Source organism: Labeo rohita, chromosome 12 (genome assembly GCF_022985175.1).
Source record: "Labeo rohita strain BAU-BD-2019 chromosome 12, IGBB_LRoh.1.0, whole genome shotgun sequence".
Lineage (NCBI taxonomy): Eukaryota > Metazoa > Chordata > Actinopteri > Cypriniformes > Cyprinidae > Labeo > Labeo rohita.
The window spans coordinates 22124915-22143353 of NC_066880.1; the positions used below are offsets into that span (position 1 = coordinate 22124915).

General features: G+C 35.1%; 1 protein-coding gene across 1 annotated transcript in view; it reads right to left on the reverse strand.

Annotated features, from left to right (window-relative positions):
• The window catches only part of grid1b (glutamate receptor, ionotropic, delta 1b), a 395140-nt gene that overhangs the window by 59477 nt on the left and 317224 nt on the right, over positions 1-18439 (reverse strand). Inside the window, 1 exon segment of the mRNA XM_051124413.1 lies at positions 4124-4177. Coding sequence (XP_050980370.1) covers positions 4124-4177 — 54 coding nt within the window.

The following is an 18439-nucleotide window of genomic DNA, read 5'->3' on the forward strand; positions in this document are numbered from 1 at the left end:
CAGTGGTGAGGCAGGAAGAGACACCAGGTTGGTTTCTGACAGTAAGAATGGCACCGTGGTGGGGGACTGAGAACCAGTGCAAGCCGCCCCGAGAAACCAGACGTCCAGCCTTGAAAGCTTGGGACACGGTGGAGGTTTTCACTCAAGCCCAACCCTCTCGACAGCCAAGAAAGCATAAGTGTCATCTCCAGGTTAGATTCAGGCATTGCCATTGTCAGTAGCGCAGCCGAATTCTCATCCCCAGAAAGATCAGGCTCACCTTCTGATACAGCAACTGACATCTGCCCCTTAGTATATAACTGGTACACTTCGGGAAGGTCCAGCACATTCCCCAGGCATCTCCACTGGCTACAGAGTGGAAGTACTTTGTTTACTTTTACTCGAAGTAGGGTGGTCTCTCTTCTTGAAAGTGACCAACTGAAAGGGAACAAATGTTTTTCTGTCTGTTTGTTAATGAGGATTCATTCATTTGTGGACTGTTTTTGTTTTTAATTTTAGATTTATGTTGTTACTAGTGTTTTATTTAGCATAGTATTTGTAATTATTGGAGTTATTGTTCAACCTCCAGAACTTACTGAAAGATTTAATGTACTGTGTGCACTGGTGTGAAATTCAGATAAGTTTGTGGTGCACTGGCTAAACATGTAAATAATACTGTATTTACTTTTTTGAACATTCTAAATTTAGGTGATATCATCCTATGCTTTGCAATTGCTGTGTTATATCACTTCACCAATTGATTAAATTAAATTAAATTAATAAATGAAATAAACAGTACTTAGTTCAAACTGTAAGTGATTTGTATGGTTACATGTAACAAAATTACCACATGCAAAAGTTCCATTTAAATATGGGTGATGGGTGCATCTAACTTATTTGCATGTGGGGCCATTTATTCAAATATTCTTGGTAAATCACAATTAAAATGCCCATGAAGTGTATATATAGAATATATGTGAATAGAATAGATGTTTCACTTCACTCTGTTTCACTTCAGCAGGATGTACTTTTATTGCGTAACTACACATGCTGATCTCTCTCCCCTGTAGCAAAACATGGAACCTTTTTCCTTTAACATTTTTGCAGCCTGTTTCCAGTAAATTTTGTTGTTTACTCTTCCTATGTTCTTGTGTGGACTGCTTTTTGTGCTTTTGTGGAATCCAGTAGCCCAGAGTAGTGGATGTGAATAAAACTGTTGGTAGTCAAGTTTTTCTTTGTCTTTTTTTTTTCTTTCTTTCTTTCTTTCTTTCTTTCTTTTTTTTTGACTACTGTTTTGTGTGTGTGGCTATGGATTACAAGGATTTATACATCACTTCACTTGCCTTACTAGCTGAATTGTTCTTTGTTTATGTTGATTAGCTTGAAATGGCTTTGTTTCTGTAATACATGTTGATATGAAAAAGTGTTGTGCTTTTTTATTTCCCCCTTTTGTTTTGTTAAGCTGCTGAAAGGTGTCAAGTACAAATCTGTATTTAGTCTGCCAGAACCCTGTAAGGGTAAAACTTGAAACTGTTGAAACTATTACAACCTAGTACTCAGAACCAGCTGTAGAGATTGGGAATTGTTTCATGCAAATTTAATTTGACACATATTCTTATGGGTGCCTGACTTGCATAACTCCCACTTTATGCATACTGTAGTAAATTTGAGGCTGGCATGAGAAGAAATAATCTGTTACTGCACACAAACACAAATGGGTCATTCCGTAATATTGTTTAATATTTTTAAATATTTTTTAATATATATTTTCATCTATATAAAGCCTCAATGCTTAATTTCTAGTACACAATTATATTTTGCCCAATCACACTACTATATGTTGAAAAAGCCATATCTTTTGTTCAAAAATGATACATAGAACCCTGGTATTTAGCTGTCCGATTTTGTAAAGCTCATTCTACTCTGCATTTAAGCATGAAAATGACCTCAAATATAAATTAATTTAAAAGTTTTGCCTTCAGTTAGATTAGGTTGTCAAGACATTTGGGTGTGCGCTTCAGAAATAATAAGTGTTTATTGTGATATAACTTATTTTATCAGTGTCCGAAAAACCATTGTCAACTAAGTTACCCACTAGAACCCCCGCCCAACCCCCCCTCCCCTCAAAAAGGAATGGTTTGTCCCATTCTCGCATAATTTGCACAGTATGATCATATTTCCTCTAGAAGCGCATGGATGAAACACTAGAAGTTATGTTCTCTCTCTTTCCCCTAATATTGGTTAAACTAGCAAACCTGTGTCAGAAGTGGATTAATTGACTGTCAACAGTGTTACACAAGTATTATTGCTGCAAATTTTATTTACAATTTATAGACAATTTAAGTAAAACTAATGTTTTGTTTATGAAAATATATTTCTAAACGTACCATATGCTCAATAGTTCTAGGCTTCCATGTTGAGTACAGGCCCAAAACACTAAAAATGTCAACTAAGTTACCTGTCAACTGTGTTACCCAGTAAAGGTAACATGGTGGACAGTAGCAAACATAGATGGTATTTTATGCACATATTTCTACAGATCACCTTTATTTATATAGCACTTTATACAATATTGTTTTAAAGCAGCTATGTGTGGTCATGTTTCGGTTTTTGGGAATCAGGAAAACTTTTTTCTTCACATTGTCAAATTCTAAATGTATCCCTTATTAATTCAATTTAAATTGTGAAACTTGTGTATTAAATAAATTCAATGCACACAGACTGAAGTAGTTTAAGTCTCAACTAATTAAAATACTTCATAAGACCAGTAAAAAAAGATTTTTAGTGAATTATTGGCCTTCTGGAAAGTATGTTCATTTACTGTATATGTACTCAATACTTGGTAGGGGCTCCTTTTGCTTTAATTACTGCCTCAGTTCAAGTCTGTGGCACTGCTGGATGGTATGATAGTCCAGGTTTCTTTGACAGTGGCCTTCAGCTCATCTGCATTTTTTAGTCTCTTGTTTCTCATTTTCCTCTTGACAATACCCCACAGATTCTCTATGGGGTTCAGGTCTGGTGAGTTTGCTGGCCAGTCAAGCACACCAACAACATGGTCATTTGACCAGCTTTTGGTGCTTTTGGCAGTGTGGGCAGGTGCCAAATCCTGCTGGAAAATGAAATCAGCGTCTTTAAAAAGCTGGTCAGCAGAAGGAAGCATGAAGTGCTCTAAAATTTCTTGGTAAATGGGTGCAGTCACTTTGGTTTTCAAAAAACACAGTGGACCAACACCAGCAGATGACATTGCACCCCAAATCATCACAGACTGTGGAAACTTAACACTGGACTTCAAGCAACTTGGGCTATGAGCTTCTCCACCCTTCCTCCAGACTCTAGGACCTTGGTTTCCAAATGAAATACAAAACTTGCTCTCATCTGAAAAGAGGACTTTGGACCACTGGTCAACAGTCCATTTCTTTTTCTCCTTAACCCAGGTAAGACGCCTCTGACGTTGTCTGTGGTTCAGGAGTGGCTTAACAAGAGGAATATGACAACTGTAGCCAAATTCCTTGACACGCTGTGTGTGGTGGCTCTTGATGCCTTGACCCCAGGCTTAGTCCATTCTTTGTGAAGTTCACCCAAATTCTTGAATCAGTTTTGCTTGGCAAGCCTCTCAAGACTGCGGTTCTCTCGGTTGGTTGTGCATCTTTTTCTTCCACACTTTTTCCTTCCACTCAACTTTCTGTTAACATGCTTGGATACAGCACTCTGTGAACAGCCAGCTTCTTTGACAATGAATGTTTGTGGCTTACACTCCTTGTGAAGGGTGTCAATGATTGTCTTCTGGACAACTGTCAGATCAGCAGTCTTCCCCATGATTGTGTAGCCTAGTGAACCAAATTGAGAGACCATTTTGAAGGCTCAGGAAACCTTTGCAGGTGCTTTGAGTTGATTAGCTGATTGGCATGTCACCATATTCTAATTTGTTGAGATTGTGAATTGGTGGGTTTTTGTTAAATGTGAGCCAAAATCATCACAAATAAAAGAACCAAAGACTTAAACTACTTCAGTCTGTGTGCACTGAATCTATTGAATACACGAGTTTCACAATTTGAGTTGAATTACTGAAATAAATAAACTTTTCCACAACATTATAATTTATTGAGATGCACCTGTATATACAGTATAATAAATCTTTCCTTACCTCATTCACAAACACCCAGTGACTGTCTTTAGAGGCCAGGTTAGTCTCCACAGCCTACAGAGACACAAATATAGAATGAATCAATATGAGTTGTCTTTGGCAGGAGTAAATGAGCTACCTGACATTAAAGTGATGGCCTGAAGAAAGCTGAGAGAGAGGGAGAGACTGAGCGATAGTGAGCACAGCCATATCTGCTGGATAGACATTATAAACAATTGTAGACCAAACTAGTAATGTTCATCTCTAGGCTGGTCATTGTGCACCAAAAAAACTGAAAAAAAAAAAAAAAAAAAAAACAAAATATACACACACTTTTAGTCTAAACTTTCAGTCAAACTTTGGACTAAGCTCTGGACTAAAAGGTCACATCAATGCAAGCAGTGTTCGAAAAGCAAAGCAAACACAGATGCTACTCAACACAATATATGCGTGTCTGAAGAACTTTATTAATATTTCCTTAATATGCAACATTAGAAAAGCTGATATAAAAAAGGAACTATAACCCAAATAGAACCTATTACAGGGCATTCATTAATTATTTGTTTGTTTGTTTATTTGCTTATTTGAGTGATGACCAATTTAACTTTATTTTTTATGTTTAAAGGTTTAGTTAATCATAACTATAGTCTACATTTTGAAGAATTGCATGACTGGATTTAGTGTGTTACTGTGTTATACTTATCAGAGAAATCTAACTTTAGATAAATGCCAGCCAGACCATTTTGCATTAGGGGGTTAGGAGGACAAACTGTTATGAAATTGTTTGAAGATTATCAATATAGCACTGCTTTGGAATGACTGTAATTATCCAATTTTGTGTTGTGTTGATTTTTGTCTTGTAGAGCGTATGAATATACATTTATGTTTTGACTGCATTTATGAAAAGCATTGTGCTTTCTTACAATACAGGCTGTTGTGTTGCTTCAATCTGACTTTAAAAATGCAGACAGCTGTCTTGTCTTTATCACATTCTTTCTTTGTCTATTTAGCATGTATGACAGCACAGAATATATTACTTTCAATTAAAGTCGCTATGGAACAGGCAGCCTGTCAAATATCATCTTCAGCTGACGGCAAGGTAGAGTGTTTATCAACAAAGTACGTTCATTGTCATTAGCATGGCTTAGCGTTGTTTGAATGCATAATAAACTTAAGGAAAAATGCATGGTATCAAGCAAAATATGCAAAATCATGTGCACTTAAAGTGCAATGTATGCAGCCTGACAATATAAATAGTAAAATAAAATGTGAGCTGTAAAATAAGGAAATTATACAAAATCTTGACACATGGGATTTTTTAAATCTTGGATTAAAAAGGCTTGAAAGTGATTATAAACCATTGTTTAAATCAAGCAATATACATTTTGCATCATTATTCAAGCAAGTGTATTAAATATTTGGATCTTTATTTATATTAGGAATGGTAAATAATACATATTTTTCATAAGACCATGAGAAGGTTGTCAATACATTTTTTTTGTCAGGTAAAGAAAGAAAGAAAGAAAGAAAGAAAGAAAGAAAGAAAGACTGAAAATCTATATTGCATTTAAATAAATTTGTTGCAGATCATTAAACTGTTATGTAGCCTTTGAAGCCCGTCCAAATTCAGTTTCTGTAGGTTTCATTGAATATAAACAATAGGGTAGTGTGGGGTAAAAAAGGTGGTGTTGTACTGGAGAGAAAACAGTAAGAATTTTCAGCAGTAAGAAAAAAAGTGTTTTAAAGCTTGTTTTGTAGAACATCACAGTTATATATGATATGAGAACAGTAGGGCCTGTAGATAGGGAGTATGTGTTATTTAATAAAAATAATTATATTTTCAGAATAACATACATTTTTTTCTCCAACATGGTAAAACGTCCCAATTGTCCCAAACGTTCAAGGCAATTGTTAACAAGCTACAAGCATGATTTAACATGCTTCAGGGTATTGATAGCACATTATTAGCATGCGTTAGCATGTTGCTAGGCATTGTTAATTACCAGTGTTTAACAGACATTGTTACCACACTGTTGACATGCTTTACCATGTTCCTAAAATGTTGTTAACATTTTAGCATGTTGCTAGGCATTGTTATAATGCTGCTAACATGGGTAGATGACTTGTGTGTATGTTTTAACAAGTTGCGTTTTAGCATGTTCTTAAAATACTGAACATTCTTTTTTTTCGCAAAGTCGCAAGTAAGTTTAAATGAATATGTACCTACACAGTATGCAGTTTTGGATGCAGTGATTATAACATTTTAGAACAGGTAGTTGCTAAGTTTCAGAACATTGTTAGCATGATGTTAATATTTTAGTTTTGCTAGGTCTTGTACACTGTATGCACACCAATGAAGTACCTTTTAAAAATATACATTTATATAACCCTTAAACTTAAACCCTTACAAAAAATAACCATAGTTTTACTACTACTACTAAAAACTGGTTACTATAGTAGTAAAATTGTGGTTATACAAATGTGAACAAACAAACAAACAAACAAAAAAAACATGGCTACTACATTACTACATCTTTACTACAATAAAACAAAAAAACACAGTTAATTGTCATAAGGAAAGTGCATATTTGTCCAATAAGATCTTTTACACTGCCAGCTTGCCTTTAGCAAAACTGGAAAAAAATTAAAAATAAAAAATACATTCACTATAGAATTTTCTAGAATTTTGATTGTAGTTATTTCATACAGTAGTACACACTGTCAATCAATCTCATTTGCGGAAAAAAAATAAAAATAAAAAAATAAAAATTAAATAATAATAATAATAATAATATAACTAATAATAATAATATATATATATATATATATATATTTTTTTTTTTTTTTCATGTGACATAATGTGAATTATAACGTTAAGTCTTCTTTAAAGACTGAAGAAAAATTGATCTTTGGCCACCACTATTCTCTCCATGTCCTTCCACTTCTGTTCATTACACGCTGACATAATGAGCCTGACCTTCTGCTCAAATGTCAAGCAAATATTAAAAATGCATTTGACAGTAGAATCTGGGGGAGGACTTCCATGTTTTAGTCTAATTAAAAAAAAAAAAAAAAGGAGAATATTAATCTAATGTAAAACAAGCCCTCTGATCCTTCGTGAGTCACACTGTGACAATAGGCAGGACGTACAACTTGTGCAGACATTTGGAATGATTAATTAAACTTTGCCTATTTGAACAACCCAACATTACATTTAGTTTAATATTTTAATTTAATTTGCTTTACCAGTGTATGAGAGCAATATTTGAGAAAGGAGGGAAATAAAATTTCCTAAGTATTTATAAATCAAACTGGCTTGCAAAAATTCTTATCTTCAGAGCATGGATATTTATCTGTAATAAGCTGCTACTTTAGTTGAGTACAGAGAGCTTTCATTTATCAGTAAATGATAGAGACAGACTTTATTAACAGCTATTCTTTTAAAATCCACTCCAGATGGGACATTTATTTACAGTGTTTGATGGGAAGAATTTAATTATCAAAGCTTAAAAATTCTGAAATACCACACAGGGATAGGCTGTATTTCAGATATGTTTTTGCAATACATATGTAAAAATACAATTTTGTACTGTGTATTTGTGCAATACAAATGTTATTTTTGACAGCAGATTTTGATTTGTTCTTAGTCATAGTCTTTTAACTAAAATGCCATTTAGTTTTAGTCATATTTTAGTCATCTGATTTGTTTTGGTTTTAATCTAAATATCATTCGATTTTAGTCGACTAAATCTACAGTAGATTTAGTCAGCTAAATTTAGTTGGCATTGTATAGGTTTGATAGGTTTTATCATATTGACATTTTTTAACGTTTTATGAGACGTGCAGCAAATGGATGACAGGTAGATCGCCGGATAGATCAGCTGGCTATGATACAGTTCAAATGTCCGCATCTAACCTCCTAACCACGCAGCATTTTCGTTCTAAATGAGTCTTCTTCCAAATCGTCTTTCATAACATTTTCATCTCGTTTTTATTCGTTGACGAAAATTTTAAGGTGTCTTGGTCTTGAAATATGTGAACTGTAACTCCTGCACCATTTTTTTTTTTAAATAACAGTCATTTATATGAAAGTCAACAGTATCTGAACATTTATTGTATTATACTATAGGCTACTATAGAATACAATTTAGTTATTTATTGTACTATTGTACTATACTATACTATAGTATACTGTATTTATTGTATTATAGTACATTAATTATAGTCAATTATAGTCAAGTTTACAAAGCAAGAAAAGCCACACTTTTGGAGCTGGTTTTGTGATGCAAACATTAACATGTATTAGTTTACAAATGTTGCAGTATGGTAAAAATGTTCTGAAGACATTACATAGTATTGTGCAAATAACCACACAAAATAAACCCTTATTAATTAATAATCTGCCTCTGCTGTCATAATTTATGTGAAATACAAATGGTTGGAAACTGCGGTGAATTTAAATATAGGTATGTTTTTGCAGTTTTGAGGCATGTTTTTCAAAAGAACCAAGGTTGAAGATTTATTTTATCATTAAAAATCAGGTTCTCTATAGAGAAAATCAATGTCAGTTTCACTTGTGAAAACCAACCAGTGACTACTATTGCTTTTTGAGATACACTGTCATAGCAGTGCTATACATGGCTTTGTCACTTTTCAGTATGACACAATTGAGAGCGTGTTGGACGGTAACGCTTCCAGACATCCTTACACATACTTCACATGGTGATTTTACACCCCCACAGGCTCCTTTAAACACTCTCCAGACCAACAAGGTCTTCTTGAAACAAGCTACCTCATACCACTTGGCCTTGTCTTTAGTTTTTGAAGGTCCTTTATTCTTCTACCTACATGAAGAAGAATGTTTGTAGAGTCTAAATGGATTGTATCACGTATTATTAGATGTGAAGCATCTGAGGTTGTGAATTCCAATTTAGCCATCTTCACAGTGACATGTAAAGCACTCTTGAAATACACAAACACAAACTGGTCTACATGTTTAATGTCCCATAAATGTTCAGTCTTTAATACTGTACTGACTATCAAAACAAAACAAAACAAAAAAACGACAAAACAAAAACAAAAAGTCTAAACAACATTTGGTCCCCACAGTGTCCCCACACATATCCAATCATTGTTGTGATCACCTCTCTAATTTACATTTCAACAAAATTACATGTTGAAATGCTCAAAGACCGAACAAAATATAATACAGTGTTCTTAGCAATCTTTTGCTTTCACAGATCTAGTAACACAACAGTGACAATGCTGTTGAAAATGGTGTTAAAATTCCTTGGCCCTGTCAACATGACATAAGTCAGTTAAATGTCTCTTCCGTGACATTCTGTCATCCAATACACATATCACTCATTCTATCATTGTTGTTTGTCACCGTGGAGTTGACGTTTGTACGCCTGTCCTGCATGGTTTGTGGTGTGTAGTGTTTGATAGAAGGGGCAATAAAGGTGGTATACAGTGACAGCAATAAAATGACGTGTTTATGATTAGCCAGCTGTTTGTGTATGAGAAAGGAAAAAAAATAGCCATAGTTGAATGTCAATGATTCCTGGGGTGCAAATCAAGATAATGCATATATCCAATTGCATATACAGAGAGAGCCCTTCACCTCTAGATGTCATTCACACACCATACTATAAAGTCCACTACTAAAGGGCCTGTTTTAGATTGTAACCATTGTGGGAAGAGACAATCGAAATAAAGAAAATTGATAACATAGGCCCATTCTCATGAAACAGTTTTGCTGTTTAGGGTATAAAGCTCTCTGTATACCTGTATCTATCCTGTAAAAATGATGTACTATCTCTTTTATCCCTTTCCCTAAAACAGTATACATTTACAGGGACATTTAAAGGGATAGTTCACCCAAAAATGAGAAACTAAACAGTATTTATATCATTTTTTACCTCTGATTCACAGCTATGTCCTACTGTCCTGAGCGCATGCACAGCATCTGGTGCGTGACGTGTGCGTGCTCTGGTGTAGTATACACAAGCGCCGGAAGCAATCTGCGCTTATACGTCACTTATTGTTTACACCGCACAGAGATTGCGGGTACGACGGCTATTCAAAATGGTATTTACTTGCTCGTATCCTGATTGTTCAAACTGATTTAAAGCTAAATGATTATGTTTTCTTGCACAAACTCATGTGGGATTGTTGAATTCCCAACTTCTGAGCCTGATCGCTTAAAATTATGGTTGCTTGCTCTTCGGCTGGATATCAACACACCCATAAACTTACTAAAACTGTGGAGGGTCTGCAGCGATCATTTTTCCCCTGATGATTTTAGACCCAGGAGTGGATCACGTACAACTGATATCATCAGCTGTGCCTATGGTTTTTTTTCCACATCGAACAGAAGTATGTGAACAAGATCATTGTATCTGTCCTTTTTATTTGTAAAGGTGCCCTTATGAAAAATAACTAATGAAATAAAGTTTTGATGTAGTAAAAGCATGTTTTTTATTGGTCGACCACTGTTTTAATACAGCCAACATGTTTAAACTATGGTTTTGGAAGCACAACCATGGTTCAATTTTTATTAACCATGGCTTTACTACAAAAACACCCTTTTTTGGTTGGATTTGTGGTTAAACCTTTGTAAAACCATGGTTAACTTTCATAAGGGTGAAGTGAAATAATAAGTTTAATAATACACAGTGTGTATTCAAGTTATTATAGCTGTACATAGTGTTGGGCAAAAAAATCTAATTCATGTTGTCTGATGATACATAAAAATCGTCTTCCATTGTGATGACCTGTACTTCTAAATATCTTTAGATCTTCACAGTGCCAGTGAACACGTCTGCAATCTCTGTGCAGTGTAAAGAGTGACGTATAAGTGCAAATCGATTCCGCCACTTGCGTATACTATACGCCAGAGCACATACACGTCACGCGCCAGATGCTGTGCATGCGCTTAGAACAGTAGGACATAGTGGTGAATTAGAGGTAAAAAATGATATAAATACTGTTCAGTTTCTCGCACAAACTGATTGTTTCATGTCTCAGGACATCAGTGTATCGTCACAAGTCACAGGGTTTAATTTGGTTTTGTTTGTGTATGTATGTGTATGTTTTTTTTCTCTCAAAGATTTGGTAGCCCTTGACTGCCATTATATGACTGACAGACTGCAACAGTTTGAGTTAAAAATCTTTGTTTGTATTCTACTGAAGAAACAAAGTCATCTACATCTTGGATGCCCTGGGGGTAAGCAGATAAACATCAAATTTTCATTTTTGGGTGAACTATCCCTTTAAGACATAAACAGCACTGTTAAAGAACAAGTGTGAATGCATCTTCAATGCTAAAGTTCCTCTGATGCTTTGCCACAACTTCTGGAGTGGGTTTGAATGAGCAGAGTTCCCTGGAGTAATCACTTTTGGTTTATCGCTTCTAGTAATCAACTTTCCTCTCTCTGCAATAACATGCAGTTATCTTAAGGACTGTCATTCCATACAGGAATAAACTTACACAACTGAATTTAGAATGATATTTTGTGATATACCTGTGGCCTATCTTTCCAAAACAAGCTTATTTCCACTCCACCTATCAGAGATTTATTGCGTTGTCACAATCCATTATTTTTCCTTTCCAACTCCTAATGCATGCACCGCTGTGGATGGTGTTCAAAGAGGGCAAGGATAGGACGGACTCCCCCTGGAATCCTTTCAAGTTTTGATTGGAAAGTTACCAGCACTGGCATTTTGAAAAACGGATCTCATGGAAGGGGATGCCTAAAATGCAAAAGAGAAGAGAAACAACACAGATACAGACAACAGGAGAGTGAGTTAACACTCAATGAATTGGCGCTCACTGAACAGCCACAACTGATGCGTTAAAACGGTTGCCAAGAAATGAACAGTATAGGAGGGGAAAAAAAATAGAAAAACAAAGCGAGAGAGTATAAATGAGAAAGTGGATGAGAGATGGGGACTGACCTCAATTACAGTATGCAGATAGAAGAGTGTTCATCCAGGTATGTGCCATCAGTCTTGGATGGCAACAGTATAATTCACAGTGATACAAATTCTCTTCCAAAGTGTGTGGAAAACACATTCACGTATGAATTGCTTTGCTTGAATGTATGCTAAACCCTGAAAACTGACTGTGGGACATAGATTTATCATCATCATCATCATGTATCTGACAGCTGAAGGACTTGCAATGGTTCATATCACTGAGGAGACCTCCATTAAACTACTGGAGAGGATTATTAGCGATAAGGATGCTATGAATTATCTAAAAGGACAGTTGATCGCTTCTGTTTCCATAAATAGAGATTTCCACTAAAAATCTTGATTCAGGATGGGCCAAAGACAGTGGCTCCCTCATTGAGATCGCTGTCCTGAGTAGGCCTTGACAATATATGATAAAATCCACCACAAATCACAGCCAATTGTCATGTTTTTTTTTTTTTTTTTTTTTTGCCTTGTAGAGTGCTGTCTTGAAATGGATGAGCTCATAATCTAAAAATGGATGAGCTCATAATCAAATAAATAAATAAATACTAAACCTTGATTATGCTTAAGATTTTAACACATTCAACCAGAGCAAGTTTTTTTTTTTTTTTTTTTTTTTTTTGCTGTACAGTGTGAGGAAATTTAATGTACACTCTGGTTCTTTCTTAACCCAACATATTCTAAAAATGTGTTATCTCGTGCAGCACAAATGTGGTACAGCTGTATAAAGTGCAAACACAAGAAGAGAATATGAGTCTGTCAGAGATGGCAAAAGTAAACACATTCTTCACTTAAGTAGAAGTACAGATACTCATGTTTAAAAATACTCTGGTAAAAGTAGAAGTACTGACTACACTTTTTTTACTCAGGTTAAAGTAAAAAGTACCCATTACTACTGCCTGTTTTGGTGTCAAGCTGGTAACTGCACCTTACGTCATATTGACACATTAATACAAAATAACTTATATTTAAAATTTTGTTAGCTAATGAATGTATCAAGGCTGAACAACCACTATGTAGAACAGGGCAGGACTGGGACAAAATTTCAGGCTGGGAAATCTCATACTCATCCAGGCCATCCTATTTACCGACAACAAATTCTGAAACCATGGAAAACCCTATTTTTTGTATGGCCATCACATTTAAAAAAAGATTTAAAAGCTGGGGTCGTGAAAAATAATTAAAGGTTCTCTCTTGAACTATAGCTTCATTTCCATTTTCCTTCAGTCTCTTCATTTTTCATGATAGCTCTCTGCATCTCACTTAATTTTCTTGTACCTGTCACTTTTCCCATCAGGCATCTACTGTTATGAACAGAACTGTCTCCACCTTTTAGCAAAACAGCCACCTCATTGTATTGAGGTTTGCAATAACATAAGTTTATTTTAGGTCAGTTTAAAGGATCACATTATGACCATGTGTTGTTTATCTTAAAATTACTTAAATACTATAGATTTAATAAAACTATTTTTTATAAATTGCCTAAATGTCAAAATTAGTACAATAATAATTACATCATGACAATATATTTACAGAAAAAATTCTAATACTGAACATTTTATTGCATTATCATGAGTCATATTTTTCTTTTACCAAAATTAACCATGTTTTATTGGCTGATTAATTTACAACCATAATTTTACTACAAATTTCATGGCTAGTCTATGGTTAGTGTAGCAAAACATTTGTGATTACCATGGTTTTTGATTTTACATTTTTCCCTCTAAACGTATTATAAAATGATGTTTTATAACATTGGTTTGCTAAATTACCACTGTAATTTTACAGTAGATAATAATGATGTCCTTCAGCTTACAGTATTTTGAATGATGATAGTCATTCATTTAATTTAGTTTACAGTAGCTATTATTAATCCTCTGGCTACTGCTAAGGGTTGCTAGCACTTAACTAAGTAAATGAAGACACAGCTACTGTAGCCTATTTACAGATTAAACTAACCCTAAATCTTGAAGTCCTGAACAGGTCAGTAGTTCTACCTCTCTGATCTCCTCCATTTTTGAGTCACTCGCATTGATTACTCTAATAGAAATCGTTTGGAGATGCGGAGCGCGCGCAAGCCGAATCGTGTTGCCAGTACAGATTAACCGATTCATGATTTAGAGATTTGTTATTAAATGGTGATCCACAAAATGCAGACTGAAACTAAAGTAATGAGCCTGGTTTGAAAATGTAAGAAGTAGAAAGTACAGATATTTGTGTAAAAATGTAAGTAGTAAAAGTAATAAGTAGACCAAAAAATAAATAGTTAAGTAAAGTGCTGATACCAGAAAAATCTACTTAAGTACAGTAACCAGGTATTTGTACTTAGATACTTCCTATTTCTGGAGTCTGTATTTGTTTCCCACTGACATTCTGAAATACTCACATAATTCACATAATAAAGAGAATAGCCAAATCTGATTGGAATACATAGATGCTTACTTTCTGATGCAACTATCAGAAAATAATTTTTTAGAAGTTTTATAAGATGATTTTCTTGTGTTGCCAGGCTATTGGCTTTTAAACCAGTAAAACAGGTTATTTAAATTGAATTTTGGCATATTGGTGTGCATACTGTGTAACATGCTCGCTGTCATTATAGGCACAATCTTTTTTTTCCAGGCAAGACATTTCAGAAATAGAAACCATTCCGAATATGGAATCCCCTGTTACCATGTATCACTCATGGTTGGGTCGAAGAAAAACTCTGATTAACATAGAAAATGTAGAAAATCTTTGGTACATCTGGTTTGGACATGGTGTAAATGTTTATGGTTGGCAAGCCACTTTGCAACTTGTGACATTCATATGTAGTTGAACTGATGCTCCGTCACAGGTGTGTGTGTGTCCTATATTGGTTATGTTACAACAGTTTTAAAAGTAACTTGTCAGAGAAATAGCTGTGTGGGCAGTGCTCTGATACCGTTACTGTATATGGTTCAGTTGTATTTCTGGCAACCTGAGGTCAATTCTCATCTCTCTGCTGCCATGGTTTCCTGTATGTCTTCTCATTGTGCTATTTACTGTGAATGCAGTCGAAAAAGCCCAACCATACATTAAACACATTCAAAGTCTGGGTTTCACAGATGTTTTAAAGTTTTTGAAAGACAAAGGATGCAGTAAAACCGTAATATTGTGAAATATTACTACAGTTTAAAAATACAGTTTGCTATTTTAATTTAATTTCAGATTTCTGAATTCATTATAAAGGTTTCATTATAGCAGTTGTGATGCTTAATATTTTTCAATTGATTGATGATTGATTGTTTGACAAGCAGTAATGCAGGAGTTGGTTTCTAGAGTGTTTGGGGTCAAAAGAACCCATCCCCACGTACTCATGATATTTTAGTCTCCAGATAATGTTCGGGTCCCTCCTTTTTCTCTCATTTTATGAGTGATTATAAGTTCTGGTTAAACTTTCTCTTGATATATAGTACAAAAACAACAGTTTCTCCTCAGTGAGCCAGGCCAGTCTGACTCCTGACTCCCTGGTAATATACAATTAAACTAAGGTGAAGAAACCCCAACAGAAAGCACACATGCGGAGGAATACCAAATGATTCTGTGATCTGGCTTTAATGATTGATTAGGGAGCAGCTCCGAGCAGGTTTGGGTCGGGCCTGCTGGGAAAGAGGCTAGGGGTGAGCTAATCGCGAATTGCTTATTGCTTGACAGAGCCAATGTGGAAAACAAAACGGGTTTGTGGGCAGTGTTAAGGCTCTCTGCAGAAATCCACTTTGTGCACTGGCCCGTATCTATATTAGACGAAATAAACACATCATCATTCTGTGGTCCAGACCCTCAGGAGGCACGCTGCTGGATATCAAACCCACACTACTTGTCACTGTTATCTTCATCTTGTTTGACAGCTACACTCTTAATTCAAACAAGCATTGCTTGTCATTTCACAGAGCTCAATGGAATACAAATGTAGAAGAAAAAAAAAAAAAAAAGCTCTTGGCCGAATCTAGTGAAACGTGTCAAAAGCAGGTCTATGTGGTATTTTAGCCCAAAATTAAAAGAAAGAAATAAGATATTTTGCATAAAGGAAAATTAAGTCTATTTTTAAGACAATTAATATTTTATTGTCTACACTACTACTAAAAACAAACAAACAAACAAAAAAGCTGGTGCTGGGGAATGTAATGATGAATATAATTTGCTATTTATTTTTCCCAATATTATATTATATTATATTATATTATTATATTATATTATATTGTATTATATTCGGTTGATTTTGTCATGGCGAAATTTGAGTCAAACATTTCTTAATGAGATTTACCCCTTTAATTTTATTCACAAATAATTGTCTTATGATGGCTTTCTTCTCCTCTATGTGTACAGGGCTATAGACTGAATGGCTTGAATTACGTGGGTGCAGGAAAACATGATTAAAGCTTATATTTCAGATCACTTACTTCTCCATTAGTATGATTAATGTGGCCAGCTTATGTCCCAGGCGGGGGCCCTGCTTGAAAAATGATGCAATTACCCCTTTTTGAATAGGAGAGGGAAGCCCTCCTCAAGATGGCAAAGAGAGTGATGCTTGTGGGGCGTTTGGGAGTTAAATTGCTCTTGCTGTTTCAGTCTCTCACTTTCTCATTCAAGCAAAGATGAAGCACTTCATGAACATTGTCCTGCACTGACTGCTCATTACGTCACAGCCATGCAAATGGGATTAGCTTGGGGCAGGGGTTTTCTTTGTGTAATTATATTTAAAGCGCAATACAAGTTGAACAAACTAATAGCTAGGGCAGGGAACAATAACACATTCATTTCTGTGATTAATATTTTATGTTTATCACATTACAAATAATTAATGCAATTAGCATCCCTTTCTTTCAATTCCTGAAGTAGCTATCATAATGTCTTTTCCTCACATTCTTTGGCTTGCACTACAGTATGCGCAGCTCACCAGCTCCATAAATGTAAAACACTATACATCTATCACTTAATTTCATGTCTGTTTTTTATTTTGTTCAGTTAATGGTTCATGTCTTTTATTTTGTATTTTAGTTCCTTTTCCTTGCTCCTCATATAATCCGGTCATGTGGTTCTGCTTGTTCATGTGTCTTGTTTTCATTAGACTTGTTTGACTTCATGACAAAAGCAATGCATTCTGGTTAGAACATTTTTCTGACTTTGATCGGCACTGCAGCTGTCTTACGATCACATGTGCCATCAAAATACTGCAAGTGCAAAACGAGACCAGCCACCTAGAGCAGGTACTCAAAATAGGCTGCAAAAGCCTTGATGACGACACACTTTATTCTCTTTATTCTGGTCAGATTGCGATCTGTGAATAAACGTGTCCTATTCTGTGTTCTAAACTCCTGAAACATTGGTTTCACATATTTTAAAGCGGTCAATGCAATTTGGGAAATAAATCAATCAAATCTGTATGTGTGTAAAATATTAAGATGTAACCCCCCTTTGTAATTGTTAACATTATCTTAAGTAGTTGTAATGTGGTAACACTTTATTTTGATAGTCCTCTTTAGACATTCCACTAACAGTAAGTAGCTTTGCAACTGCATGTCAACTAGTCATTAGAGTACTAGTAGACTGTCTGATTAATATCTTCTAACACTCTTCTAAACTTTGTAAGTAAATGTCAACTATCAAAATAAAGTGTAACCGTTGCAATTTAATTACACATTTTTTTTCTCAGTTACAGATTACAGATACATTTATTTGCAATTAAATTACGTAATTCCTTTATATGTAACTACTTTCTTCCCAGCACTGCAGGCATGTTACTGCAGCACTGATAAGTACAATATAGCTTGATTTTGTTCTATGGTAAGGCATTACTGACATAACAGGACTTCACCGTTTTCTGTAAAGCTCTTTTGAAACATATTGTGAGAAGCGCAATAAAAATAAATTGACTTGACGTTAAAGAATAAAGTGACTACCTGCAGTTCTATGCATATGTTATAACACAACATACAGCATAACTACTTTTCAAAACTACCTTTCATGCTGCAAAGCAGCTAGCAGCGGGTGCTTCATTATGGGAGATGCACGTCTATTTTTGGCGTGCAGGTAAAAGCTTTCGTCTAAGTACTGCAGTTGCAAGAAAGGCAGCATGATGACATCATCACTGCAGTCCGAATGACCTCTCGCTGTGACTTATGTGCGATCTCATCAAGGTTGTTTTGATAATTATTGAGAAAATGAACAAACCAGGTCACAGGAACAATTGAAAGGCAGCAGAGCTCCGTGATAGAAAAAGTGCTAAGTAAGTTTGCATCAAAATAACAGACATGCGCGTACCCCATAGACTTTTTTCAGGTTTGCTTTTTTCATTTGGTACAGATTGATTCACATGAGCCATTGAAAGAGACTCTG